The sequence below is a fragment of the Portunus trituberculatus genome, unplaced genomic scaffold, assembly GCF_017591435.1.
Source record: "Portunus trituberculatus isolate SZX2019 unplaced genomic scaffold, ASM1759143v1 PGA_scaffold_463__1_contigs__length_14928, whole genome shotgun sequence".
Lineage (NCBI taxonomy): Eukaryota > Metazoa > Arthropoda > Malacostraca > Decapoda > Portunidae > Portunus > Portunus trituberculatus.
Window position 1 is genome coordinate 1 of NW_025541631.1, and position 14,928 is coordinate 14,928.

A 14,928-nucleotide genomic window follows, 5' to 3' on the forward strand; every position below is an offset into this window, starting at 1 on the left:
AAACAATGCAAAATATATATATAAAGATAAACAGAAACTCTCTCCAACTTTTTTGTTCTTTACCGTTCAATTACCAAGTATTAAGTACCTACCTGACTTAAGGTGCGTATTGGTACGTACAAGTGTGACAGCGCTGCAGGCCGGAAAACTCCCGGCAGGAAAAAAACAATAAATAAAAAAAAATAAAAGATCTCCATACAAGTAAGTGGTCAGACCATAGTGGATAAGGTGGTGGACGTGGGATCGGGCAGACAGACAGACGTTCACGCGTCGGCTCGAAAGAATCACACCACACACCGTTTTGAAGGTATGTCAGTCGGCGAGGGGGATTTAATGAAAGGTACCTACCTACATGTCACCGCGGTACCCAGGTTCTATCTAGGTGGCTACACCAAAGATGATGATGATGATGCGCTTCGGTGTTGATATGGACCCTTGTATGGGTACCACTATAAAGAAATAAAATTGCCTGCGCCACTAATGGGCGGAAACTTCACAAAGAAAGAAAGAAACAAACAAACAGCACCTGTAGCAGCGGTTGGTGTCTGACCTCACATCACTTAGTTGATAATTCTTTCTCTCTCATTTGATTTACCTTTGAGTGATAAAACAAAGAGGAAAACAAATAGAAAAAAGGGAAAATAAATGAAAAAAGAAAGAAAGAAAAGGAAAAAACACACACACACACACACACACACACACACACACACACACACACACACACACAAATTGTAATAATGACATAAAGAGTAGAGACAACACTTTTACTTGGAACAACCATAGTCTTAGTAGTGTTAGTCTATAACTTTTTCCTTCTCTTCATTTGTGTGGACCTATAAAAGGTCCGGGATATGTTGACTCTTTTCTTATGGTGTTTTTGCAGTTCATGTTGTCGACACCAAATTCGAGACAGACCGACCGACTCCAGATTTAACCGCCAAATCCGTAGAGGGTACGTCCCTGACGCTTGAGGGCGTAGACGACGTCCATGGCAGTGACTGTCTTGCGCTTGGCGTGCTCGGTGTAGGTGACGGCATCCCTGATGACGTTCTCGAGGAACACCTTTAGCACCCCACGAGTCTCCTCGTAGATGAGACCGGAGATGCGCTTGACGCCGCCTCGGCGAGCCAACCGACGGATAGCGGGCTTGGTGATGCCCTGGATGTTGTCACGCAGAACCTTACGGTGACGCTTGGCTCCTCCCTTTCCAAGTCCCTTGCCTCCCTTGCCGCGGCCAGTCATGGTGACAGATGATGAGGCGCTGCTGAGAGTAGTAGTAGTGATACGACGTCTCGCTCACGAGTGTGACTCGCATTTCAGGATCAGGATCAGGATAGATAGAAAAGTAGGAGGGAGGAAGTGGGGATAAGAGAAGAATTGGTGGGTGATAAGAAGTGAGCTTTAGTAGGAGAGTAAAGTCGCTGGGGCTTATCTCAGGTGCTGGGTGATGTTGAGTGTTGTTGAGCAGCGTCTTTGGGTGGGTGGGCGTGGACTGGGAGGCAGGGCCCTGTCAAGGAGAGCCGCAGCGTCGTTGTTGTTGGCGTCAGGAGTGGAGATGTTTTAGTTCTGCTGGTTGTGTTTCTCTCTCAGCAAGTCTTGCCTGAATTTGTTGAATCCACTTATTAAGTCTCAGAGGGATTGCCCTGGTTCTTCGTGTCTGGTGCCCGTGTTCTTGCTTCTTAGCTGGTAGTAGGTGGTGTGTGGTTCTTCGCCGTCCTTGTCTACTGTCTCCCTCCGTGGGCTTGGGCAGGGAGTTGGTTCAGCTTCGGGCGCGGTGGGTTTCTTCTTCTTCCTCTTCTTGTTCTGAGATATTGTCCAGCCTTCTTCTTCTTTTGGAGGGTCCTCGACAACTGGAGGTGGCTCTTCCGTGTCGCTGCCTTCCACATCGACGATCTCGTCTTCTCCTTCCACCTCCTCTTCCACGACGATCGGAGCCTCATCTGTCGGGTCGTCGTGGCAAGGTTGCTCATCGTCTTGGCGAAGCGGCTGGTGACTTCTTCTCGGTCTAGGTGTGTGAGGGTTGGCGGTTCCGAGGGCTTGCTGTAGGATCCGTATAACAGATAGACCGTTATGCTTAAGCAGGACAGGGATAAGGACTTGCAGGCATCTGGACTTGCTGCCAGCAAGGGCTTTTGCCGTGCACATGCAGGCAGTTATCTTCGCTTCCATATCCCATGTCCTGGTAAGCGGTTTCCGGCTTGGACTACTTGCTTTTGGTGTCTGGCTGGTCCTCGCGACTTATCGGGCCTCCGGTCCTTTGTCTCCCACGCAGACGGTGAACTGTACGTTATCACCTTCGCGAGGGAGACGTCTTTGTAGGGACCGTTTTAGTCCGGAGTAGTGTACAAAAACATCAGTTTTTGTGCTGAAGTCGCTGATGAAACCGAAGCCACGCTTGTAGTTTTTTTTTTTTTATACCATGTGGGCTTTTCACGGGAATTTATGGGCTAAAGGGATACTTTTAGGGTACCTCCTCTCTTAAAGCCCACCCACTAGGAAACCGTTGCCCTGAGTGAGGAAGCCCAACCTGCACTCAGACCGTGGAAAGGATTCGAACCCGTGCGCTTGGAGACCCCTCGGACCCCAAAGCACGCATGGTTCCACTGTACCACGGCGGCCCTCAATAGTTTTGTACCATTTAAACTGGCCTTGATGCAGCTGGCTTGTCATCTCGTGAGAGGGTGTTGGAGAGGAACGTGTGCTCTCTTCCAAGCCAGGAGATGGAATCCTGACTCGCATTTTTCTTCTTTTTCTTTTTAGTAATTGCGGGTACAAAATACCCACACGGGCTATGGTGGCCCGTTCTAGTCTTGCTATGGACTTCTTAGCGGCGCTGGCGCCGCTTCTTCTTGCTCTGGCTGTCCTGGTTGTCTGAAGAGTCGCTGGTCTTGTTGCACTTCTTCATCATGTCGGCTATTAGTTTTTCGCAGCTCGGGAAGTAGTTCTTGGTGGGCGGTGCTTCGTCGTGTGAGATGTCCCAATACCACAGGCTTATGTTCTTGGTGGTTGTGGCAGCGTCGGGGTGGCCTTCTTTTTACCTATTGTTTGCCAGCCTTCTTCAGGTGCAGGGGAAGCAGTGGCTTGGTCGAGCAGGTCCGTGGTGTGGCTGTGCAGGCTTGTATCTGTGCCTACTACGTCCACGACCTCGTCCTCAGCCTCTTCTTCCTCGTTCCCTCTTCCACGCTTTCTACGTGGCGAAGTTCTTCTTTGGGCAGCTGGCGTGTTTTCTTCGTCTTCTGGGTACGGTGGCGTTTTGTCGTAAAGGTTTCCTCTGGGATGGTGATGGCAGGCAGCCCGTTGTGCTTCAGCAGAAGCGGTATCAAGGTCTGCAGGCGGCGGGTGTTGTTGCCTGCAAGCACTTACGCAGTACAAATGCAGGCTTTGATCTTGAGATCCGCTTTTTCTGGTTTCACGGCCCCGGAAGATGACTTAGGGCGGGGAGGAGGGCGTTTTAGTTTCCCTTCCCGAGTGACCTCTCTGGCCTCTGGTCCCTTCTTACCTTTTAAGGTGGTGAAGGTGGCGTTGTCTCCTTCTCGGGGGAGCACCTTGCAGAAGGATCTCATGAAGCCAGAAAATTGGACAAAGAAGTCTTGGTTGGCTTCGGAGTCACGGATGAAACCGAAGCCAGACTTCCTATTATACCACTTAAAGGTACCTCGGTGTTGCTGAGCTGCCATCGCGTACGTCTTGTCACTCTCGCTTGCCTGAGATGTATGGACTCGACTCGCATTTTTGCCTCGAGGTAATATATATGGAACTGGTGCCTTCCCGGTTGTAGTAGGGTAACAATATTTCCTGTTTTTCCCACTTGATCCAACATCGCTGGGTCATACGAACACGGTCTCCGTCTCGTCGTTGACCCTCGGACCACGCATCCGAGACGTACAACCGAGAGGCAAGCAAGAAATTGGCGTAAAACCAAATAATATCGAGTCGGAGGAGGTGCCAGATTTTCCAGCCAAGCGGCATGCATGCAGCGATCAACAAGCCAACCAGCCAGCCAGCCACAGAGGGAGGCAGACCGAGTCTGTGTCAGAATAATAATAATAATAATAATAATAATAATAATAATAATAATAATATAAATAATGATAATAATGAGAGAGACAGACAGACATACAGACACAGAGAGAGAGATGGGGGGTGCGATTAATCCAATAGAGAAACAATATTAAACCAAGAAACACCTAGAAAGGACTTGATTCACAGGGTATACGGAGTATAGTAGGGCAAGCCAGGAAGAAGTTCAAGAAGCCTAAAAACTCACATCGAGTGCCAACGACCACGTTGAACGTTGAACGACCACGTTGAACACACCGCTTCTCCTCCGATCAGCGAAGTTAAGCAACGTTGGGTCTGGTTAGTACTTGGATGGGTGACCGCCTGGGAACACCATATGTTGTTGCCATTCCATTATTTTTTATTTATCTATTTATTTATTTATTATTTAATTATTATTATTATTATTATTATTATTATTATTATTATTATTATTATTATTATTATTATTATTATTATAATAATAATAATAATAATAATAATAATAAGAAGAAGAAGGTTTGATTTGTCTATTCTTATATTGTTTTACCTGCTTATTTTATTCTTTGTTAATTCATCCAAATATTCTTGTACTACCTCGTGCCTGGATTACCAGACAAAACTGTGTATAGTCTAAACACACATGAATAGGAGAGGACTCGAACTGACAATTTCTCTCTCTCTCTCTCTCTCTCTCTCTCTCTCTCTCTCTCTCTCTCTCTCTCTCTCTCTCTCTCTCTCTCTCTCTCTTTCCATGTTATAAACAGCTATGATTAACGTGTAACATCTTATATGGCTGCGTGTCTTGGTTTAATTGATAGACATTTAAGACCTATAGAGAAATTGCATCGAACCGCTAGCCTAGCTTGGTGCCGGGGGGGGATGTGATAAGAATGACCACCTGCACGGACGTGTGCTGTGCTCTGTCGAGCTTGGATATTAACCATTGAAGTCTGAAAAGAAAAAAAAAAAAAAAAAAACTAGAAAGTCACTGCAGCGGCTGTGGGAGGAGGAAAGACGCAGGCCGTCAGACTAACCATGACACACGACACGCTAATAAATACGCACACTATAGTCTGACCATTTTTATGAAGATCACTTAGGTGTTGGCGTTTTGGGGGATTTTCCTGCCTCCAGCGCTGTCACTCGTGTACCAATACGTGCCCCAAGTCAGGTACTTAATACTTTTTAACTGAATGGTGTTGTAGTACATATACATTGTGATGCTCTAAAGAGGCAAGTTAGAGGAATTTGTGTTTATTTTTTAATACATTTTGCATTGATTTTGCAAACGCAACAACAATGCTTGACAACGTTTCCTCCGAGCGTTGTCACATCCTTCTGGGTGACCGAGTGAGGTCACAGGTCAAAGTGACCGTGTTAATCCATGGGTCAATTCCTCTCCCGCTGCCAGCCACAATGAGAGAGAGAGAGAGAGATAGATAGATAGATAGATAGATAGAGAGAGAGAGAGAGAGAGAGAGAGAGAGAGAGAGAGAGAGAGAGAGAGAGAGAGAGAGAGAGAGAGAGAGAGGTGGTGTGTGGGGAGCAAGGTTCTCTCCCTATCCTGCTCCTCTTTCTTGGTTATCCTGCCCATCAGCTGGACCGTCCGTGGTACGAAGGTGAACCCCCTCGGCTTGCTCTTGGGGGGCCCCTTAGAAGGGGTGCTTATAGGAAGCGGACGGTCTTGGGCCTTAGGGAATAGGAAGACTCTCCGGAGGAAGCTTCTCCCTTCCTTGCGACGCCTGTTACACAGGCGGAGGACATTGGAGGAGAAGCTGTAGGTAGGTACCTCCTTCCTCAGGTAGTTGTGGTTATGCTCCTCCGAGCAGTCTTGTTGCTAGGACATACAGGGCACCTGACTGTTCACGTGGCAGGCTTCTCCCGAGCATTGGAGGTCGACTAGCGACCAACCTGTGCTCGGGCAGGCCAACGTCGGTGGACGGTTTGGACCCAACAGAAAAACTGACACTATACACATTTAAACACTCTTCTATTATGAATTATGCTACGAATAAAAAATAAAAAAACTATGATTCCAAGGACCCCAGATAGAAATCTACTTTGCTGACTATCCTCTCAAACAATGATATATATATATATATATATATATATATATATATATATATATATATATATATATATATATATATATATATATATATATATATATATATATATATATATATATATATATATATATATATATTCCAAAATAAAATAACTACAGAGCTGGAAGACAACGAATTGCACCCTCAGATCCCACCAGAATTAAAGGCTAAGAGATCCATAATCATATTCAATGTTGATCCCCATATTTACAACAATGAAGAGCAGGTTATCTCAGAAGAATTGCAAGAACACAACCGATGGCTACATAATAACATAATTAACATATACAAGTTCCCAAACTGTAAGACTATAAAAATAACATTTGGTCAAGCTGCAACTGCACAAAAAGCAATAGACACTGGCCTAAAAATGTTCCAGATGAGCATCCCAAAACATAGGATACAAGAAGAAAAATGTTACCAACTTCAGATATAGTACAATTGCTATGCTATAGAAGACCATAACAGCAACACATGCCCACAGAACAAGGAAATAAAAGATGCTCAGAGTGTGCAGAATATGATCACAGCTGGAAAGAATGTACAAGTCCCATCAAGAAATGTCTGAACTGCAACGGCGATCATAGAACACTGCCCATGTCCTGCCCAATAAGGAAAAAAGCAATAAAGGAGAAGAGAGAGAAAGACAAAGACATTAACAATTACGCTGATGCTGTAAAATCAACAACAAAAAACCTTCCTAGCTTCACAAACATAGACAAAGAGCTTCACCTAAAAATCTACTCGTGTATGCTCCACGCTCACATCATGAACATCTCAGAACCAGGATGATTCGAAGACGAACTTAACGCCACCTTAAAAGCCAATAAATTACCAACAACTAAGATTCCAAGAACCCCAAACTCAAATCTCCTTATCAAGAAACTCACCGAGGAAGAAGACAAGGCTAACCCAGATAGGACGACCACAGCTACTTTTATACAATACGAAGGCAGCAAGAAACATTCATCACACCAAGAGAAAAGCACAACAGACAAACAAAAAAATAAGAACAAAAGACTCCACAGCAGTGACATCAAACTACGTATTTATATGTCAGAAAGCACAAGATGGCCATCCAATATATCACCCACAGACTTGGTAAAGAATATTAGAGAAAACAAATTAAAATTCACATACTCAGACCAAACGATAGAAGAATCAGAAATTTTCAACCGTATTGAACTAAATGAGATCAAAATAGACTCATCTTGCTGGTGTATAATAGAAGACAGTGTTTTCCGCAAAATTAGATCAAGACTAACAGCAGAAAAAAAACTCCTCCTCAAACAAGACCAAGGGTATACTCCATATAATAAATAAGAAACACAACAACAAATAATTCAACACAATGGCACTCGACACACTCAAAGTAATTCAACACAACGTGCAACATTGGAACAATAGGAAAACCACACTATCCAATATATATAAAAATATAGACCCAGACGTTACATTAATAAATAGTCACTGTACACCAGACACCACAAACATGAAAATACTTTTCTATAACATAACAAAGTAAAACACACTGAGAAATCCTGCAGATGGGACCGCAATTGCAATAAAACGCAACATCAAATACAAAGTACTAGATGACTTCATCTCATATCTAATTGCAATAGAGATTGAGACAACAACTGGTAAAATAATCCTGGCAACACTATACCAACCACCCACACGAACCTACATACCAATTCCTAACATAATTAGATTATTCCGGAGGCAGACTCCAGTTTATATGATAGCCGATTTGAATGCCAACCACCCTTGCCTAGAATATAACCACTTCAACACCAAAGGCAGACAAATACATACCCTAATTCATAACAGAACATTACAACACATAGGCCCACACTTCCCTACATATTACACACAAGAAAGAGGCACAACACCCGACATAATATTTACTAATTACAGGACCTACCACAACACACATACTACACCTGGCCCGCTCACCACCAGTGATCACATACCCGTCGTATTCACCATCTCAACCTCGCCAATCTTAATACCTACACCAAAGAAACCAAATTTTCCACAGGCAGACTGGGATAAATTAAAAAATCATATAAATGACAATCTACACAATACTAATCTTAATCAAACTGAAATAGAAAATATTGACAACGCAATTGAAAACTGGCATAATACAATAGACAACGCCATCAACAACCATATCCCCTTACCACCTTCCGCCAGCTACCTGCCCCAAAACTATCTGAGGACACCAAAATCACAATAATCAGGTTCAACGCACTCAGACAATACTCACAGATATATGGATGGAACATGAACCACTATAGACTATACAGAACTCTATAAAACACTCTGGACATAAAAATTATAGAAGAACATAACAAAAACTGGCACAATTTTATTAAGGAAGTATCCAATACATACACGAATCCAGATATCTTCTGGAAGAAAATTAAAGTAATCACGGGCAACACCATTCCAGACCCACATTATCTTATAAAAGAGAACAACAAGAAAGTTTACAAAGCAGAAGAAAAAGAAGAGCTCCACAGACAACACTGGTCTCAAATATTTGAAGATTAGGATCTTGATGGAGATGATGAGAATGAGGAAATATACCGGTTCTTGGGAAACAACCTTCACAGAATATCTCCACATAATAGGTCTGACACATCACGACTAGATACGTGTGCTCTAGACACACAAATAACACCGGAAGAAGTAATAAACACAATAAAAACATTAAAAATCAAGTCCTGGCCTAAGTGGAATCAACAAAACGATCTTGCAAGCACTTCCTGATATAGCCATAAAGAGACTAACACACATATTCAACAATTCCATCTCTGCAGGGTATTTTCCCGACATCTGGAAAAAAGCCGTAATATGTCTAATACCAAAACAAGACAAATTTCCATATAAAACCGAAAATTACAGACCCATATCACTCCTTGAAGTACCTGGAAAAATTCTAGAACGTATAATTAATCATAAATTAAGAAGACATTTATATATAAACAACAAATATAACAAAAACCAGTTCGGATTTAGAGAAGGCAGAGGAACCACACATGCACTAGCTATCATTACAGAGCAAATAGCCCAAAACAAAGGAGACAAAGGACAATGTCTACTTATATTAAGATATGTGAAAAAGACTTTTGACAAAGTTTGGCACATGTGACTTAAATTTAAGATCTTACAACAACAACTACCAACAACAATTGAAAAACTACTGTGCGATTTTCTTGACGACAGAACAGCTACAATAAAAATAAACAACTACATTGGTCCATCATTCGAGCTAAAATCAGGAGTTCCACAAGGTAGTGTTCTATCTCCAACACTATATACTATTTACACAAATGATCTGGAACCCTCAGAGAGAAACCTAAATATATGCTACGCTGATGACATCACACAAATTATTGGATATCAAGTTGGATATCAAGGAAAATCAAAAACATAATTAATAAGCAAACAGAAAGAGAAATACAATATATTAATGACTTTGAGAAAAAATGGAGAATAAAAACAAATATAACGAAATTCACACCTCTACATCTAGGTGCCAGAGTTACTAACCCTCTCACAATCGAAGAAGACCCCATTGAATTCAAATCTGAAGGGAAATGTCTTGGACTACTTATTACAAACAATGGATACAAAAAACACATTGACGAAAGAAGAAACAAAGCCTTAGCAGCTCAAAAAAAAAAAAAACTTTATAAACTACAACAAATGCCTGAAAAAATCAAAATTCATTTAGTAAAGGCGATGGTGCTACCAATACTAGAGTATCCACCAATACCTACACATGCATTTAGTCAGACACTAGTTAGCAAACTTAAAAAATACAAAACAAAGCCTTGAAATTTGCTACAGACCAAAGATACCCATATACTATGAACTCAATACAAATCCATGAACATACCAAAAACTACCAATTAACGTCAAACTACATGAAAGGGCAAAAAGGGTATGGAACAGATTAGAAGACTTAGAACACCCAGCACTAAATAAACTAAAAGAAAGCAGAGAGAATATCCAGAGATACAATAGAAATTTTCCTAGTAGCCTAAACCGTTACAACATGACACCAGAACCCAAATACTACTGAACTCAACAATGAATACCTAGAACTGTGGAGATAGTACAGAATAGGGCCTAAGATGCTACCTTGTGGCACACCAAGATGTATAGGTTTGATGGTAGATTTCGAGTTATTGTGGAATGTAAAATGAGATCGGCCAGTTAAGTATGATATGAACCAATTTTCCACACAACCGCGAATACCATAGTGACGTAATTTGTCTATTAGAATGTTTGGGTCAACTGTGTCGAAAGCTTTGCTGAAATCAATGAAAATGGATATTATAGACTTATGGTTATTTAAAGCATCGTATAGGTCTGAGGTAAAACATTTATAGCATCAAAAGTATTTAGTCCAGGGCGAAACCAAATTGCCTATTATTCAAGATTCTTTGTTTATTGAGGTAGTTCATGAGAAAGTTTTTCATAATGATTTCAAAGATTTTAGAGAACACTGGTAAAATAGAAATTGGTCGGTAATTTGAGATATTAGTTTTACTTCCTGATTTATGGATAGGGATAATTTTTGCCAGCTTGAATCTATTAGGGAAAACTCCATCTTTGATTGAATCATTGAATAATTTTGAGACTGGTTCTGCTAGAAAATTTTTTGTTCTCTTTGATTATTTTCACAGGTATTTCATCAGCAGTGCATTTCTTATTTTTTAAAGCTGAAATAGCTTTTACTATGTCATTTCCTGTCACTATGGGAATATTCATAGAATTTAGGAAATTACCTCTGAGATACGAGATGTGTGAATTATGAGCTCTAGGAAGCTGGGAGCTAAGTTCAGGTGCAATTTGGGAAAAATAAGTGTTGAATGCATTTGAAATTTCATGAGGAGTGCTTAGGACTGTGTCATTATAGTGTAGTGTGTGGAGACTGTCTTCTTGTTATTTTTAGAGTTTTCTATTTCGATAATTAGTTCCCAAACTTTTTAGTGTTAAGTCTAAAATTTGCAAACTTTTGTAGGTAATATTCCAATTTTTTGTTTTATTAAGTTATTTAAATAATTTCTATAGTGTTTATAGTGCTCCAGTGTAATTAAACCTAGTTTGTATAGTTTGTACAGCTGATATTTATGTTTTGTTGAATTTATTAACCCCTGTGTTAACCAAGGCTTACTTAGTCTTTTGGATGTGATAGTTTTGGTTATTTTGGGGAAGCAGGAGTAGTATATTCTATATAACTTATCCAGGAATATGTCACAGTTTGTGTTTGTGTCACTGCTGGTGAGGTAGAGATTCCAGTCTGTATTCGATAGGGTCTGTGTGAATTTCAACCGGTTCGCTCTATTTTGTAGCCTAAAATCAACTTTGTGGTGAATATTGCACACTTTATCAGGGACTGGAATATTAATAAACACTGGAAGGTGGTCACTGATAGGAAAGTGGAGAATTCCAGAAGAGACTGGTTCATTGAAGTTTGTCCAGATGTGATCCAGTAAAGACGAGACTGCAGTTGCATTAATGTCTGGAAATCTCGTTGGTCGAGATATATGTGGGAAGTAATTGTTAGATTGCATAGTTGTAATAAAAGCGTTAGTAGGAGGGTGTGACACATGTTCAAGAAGGTTTATATTGAAGTCACCTGTGAGTATATTCCTATTGTTTGTGAAAAGTTATTAGAAAGAAGAGTATCAATATATGCATTAAATTCATTTACTTTAGCATGTTTACTATTTGGTCTGTAAATACAAGAAACAGAATAGGAGGTAGAAGGTAGAGTAATTCTCACACTACATAACTCAGCATTTTCGCCACACATGCAAAAATCCTTAATAATTTCACTTTGTAGGTCAATATTTACATAGATTGCAACACCCCCACCTGAAGAGTTAATAGGCCTGTGAACATGATATGACTTATAGCCATCAATTTCATGAAGGTGAACATTATTTGCATTGAGCCAGGTTTCACTTATACATAGGACATCAGGGAGTTTGGGAAGAGATTTGATAAAGGAGATTACATGGTCATAATTTTTGTTTAGTGAGCGGGCATTTATATGGAGAACATTGATATAATCAGTGCTATTTCTTGGTATAACATTCTTGTATGAGGTAAGGTCATGATAATTACAGATATCATCTAACTCAAGAGATAAGTACATGGAATTTATTATTTCTATGCCAATGCTATCAGATTCATGATTGTTTTCTAAGTCATTGAAAAGTGTATTGAGGAGATTCTCACTAGTAAAGTTCATAATATAGAAAGGGAATTAAAGGAAGGCTAGCAGGAAAGTGAACAAGTAGGAATAGCAGAGAGGAGAAGGGAGTGTAAGGGAGAGGCAAGGAAGGATATGAAAGGTAGAGAAATTGAGATAAAAAAAAGTAATTAAAAAATAAGGAAATACATAATAAAAATTAAAATTAAATAAAAATAAATTTAAAGGCTTACCAGGTATGTCATAGGAAGGGTGTAAAGTAAGATTGCAAAATATTTACAGGATATGGTGATCAAAAGGATCTAGTTGATATAACTATATATATACACATACATATACATACATATATACACATATACACATATATACACATATACATACATATACACACATATACATATATATATATATATATACATATATACACATATATATATATATATATATATATATATATATATATATATATATATATATATATATATATATATATATATATATATATATATATATATATATATATATATATATATATATATATATATATACATATACATATATATATATATATATATATATATATATATATATATATATATATATATATATATATATATATATATATATATATATATATATATATATATATATATATATATATATACATATATACATATACACATATATACATATATATATATATACATATATACATATATACACACATACACATATATATATATACATATATATACACATATATATACATATACACACATACATACACATATACACATACATACAATATAAACACACACACACACACACATGTATATATATACTCAGGATATTGGCAAAGTAATAGATAATAAATAAAGTTTCATAAGATGAGATCTAGAACAAGCTAATATAAATAATAATAATAAGTTGAAGACATGAATGGGATCTGAGACATTTAAAATATATTCACATATGGAAGGAAAACAAATAAATTTATATAAAGATTTCTAGGATGTTTGGTAAGAATATTGCAACATGTTGAAAGCACAAATTAAGACTGGGTCAGAACAGGATATTTATCTAGGAAAATGTTCAAGGACTGTTCGGTGGTTATCATGTGTTTTTGGGTAGATGTTTTTAATTTAACAAAGATCTTTCCATCCCTCGTGTAGCACTGTTGGAAAAGCTCCCTGTTTTTTTTCCTGATACCCCAAACTGTATTGAAGATGTTGCGTCGTTTTGGAGTTAGACTTTCATTAACATAGAGGCTAGGTTTGACCTTTACACAGGCATCCATTATTTCTGATTTCTTTGATCTATTCAGCAGCTTTACAATTACTGGTCTCACTTTGTTTTGATTTTTTGAACCTAACCTGTGAGCAACATTGATGTCAGCATGATTTAAATTGATGTGCAGATTATCTTTAATGGCATTCACAACAAGGTCAGTTGAGTTTTCATGGTCTTGTTCACTTGGCAATGCAGGACCACTAATTATTATGGTATCTCTTCTTTCATATTGTTCTACATCATCTAATTGGTTTTCAAGTTTGCTTACTGTATCCTCAAGTGAGGTCACTTTGTCCTGCAACTTATCTATTTTTTCATCTTTTTCCTTAGATAGAAAAGACAGAGCTTTCACTATTGTGTTCACTATCACTTTACCTTCTTCGGACAGACGAGCAATGTCACTGGAGATGAAGTCAAGGATGTTTGTTGTGGGTGCTTGCTGTCCCATGGGTTGAGTTGGTGCCATCTCGGTCCTGGCTGTCCCCTGCTTCTGTCCGACTGGAGTAGATAGTACAGCTGCTACGTCAGACCCTGCCGCACTCCTTGTTTGCACCATTTAGCTTGTGAGAAACCAAGTAGTTGACTATGTGATGGTATAATGGAGCAAACAGGTAAAAAGGGCGAATCTGCGACGAGCCGGGTTTGTTTACGTTTGGAAAATATTGTTGGAACAGTCCAGCGGCGGAGGCAGGGGACTTGATTTTGCTGCTTATTCTTCCTTCACATCCTTCTAAGTACTAGTTTTTGTATGCATCTTATGGCGGAGACATACCCGGAGCAGCCAGTAATGGTTCTTGATTAATAAGTGGGTGCAACAAGACGGAAATCGTTGGAAAGTGAGGAGCTCCAGCTCTCTCTCTCTCTCTCTCTCACTCTCTCTCTCTCTCTTACATGATACAAAGACAATGGAACCGACTGCACAAATATATGGAAAGGAAACAAACATTTTAACTCTCAGATCATATACACATAACGTGAGCTTCCAGGGATGTTTGGCCGCCGCCGCTCCGCCCTGCGCCCTTAGTTGTCGAGACAGAGGGGCTGTTGAGCTCGGTAGTGAGAAGCAGGAGGCTTCCCGTGGCCAGCCCCTCCCTCGACAAGGGGTGTTGTCATCCAGCTTTGCCTCAACTCTCCCAACTGTTCGTTCCGAGCGGCAGTAACTTACTTACTTCCTTACTTACTCACCATGGCACGTACTAAGCAAACGGCCCGCAAGTCCACTTGTGGCAAGGCGCCCAGCAAGCAGTT

The 14,928-nt window shown here is 39.7% G+C and overlaps 1 protein-coding gene and 1 pseudogene across 1 annotated transcript; one reads left to right on the forward strand and one right to left on the reverse strand.

Annotated features, from left to right (window-relative positions):
- Nucleotides 1-920: 920 nt before the first annotated feature.
- LOC123500662 (histone H4) lies at nucleotides 921-1,257 on the reverse strand. The gene has a single exon (XM_045249318.1). The coding sequence runs from the start codon at nucleotides 1,240-1,242 to the stop codon at nucleotides 931-933; it is 312 nt and encodes a 103-aa protein (XP_045105253.1). The 5' UTR covers nucleotides 1,243-1,257; the 3' UTR covers nucleotides 921-930.
- Nucleotides 1,258-4,294: 3,037 nt separating this feature from the next.
- LOC123500663 lies at nucleotides 4,295-4,408 on the forward strand (annotated as a pseudogene).
- The last annotated feature ends 10,520 nt before the right edge of the window (nucleotides 4,409-14,928 follow it).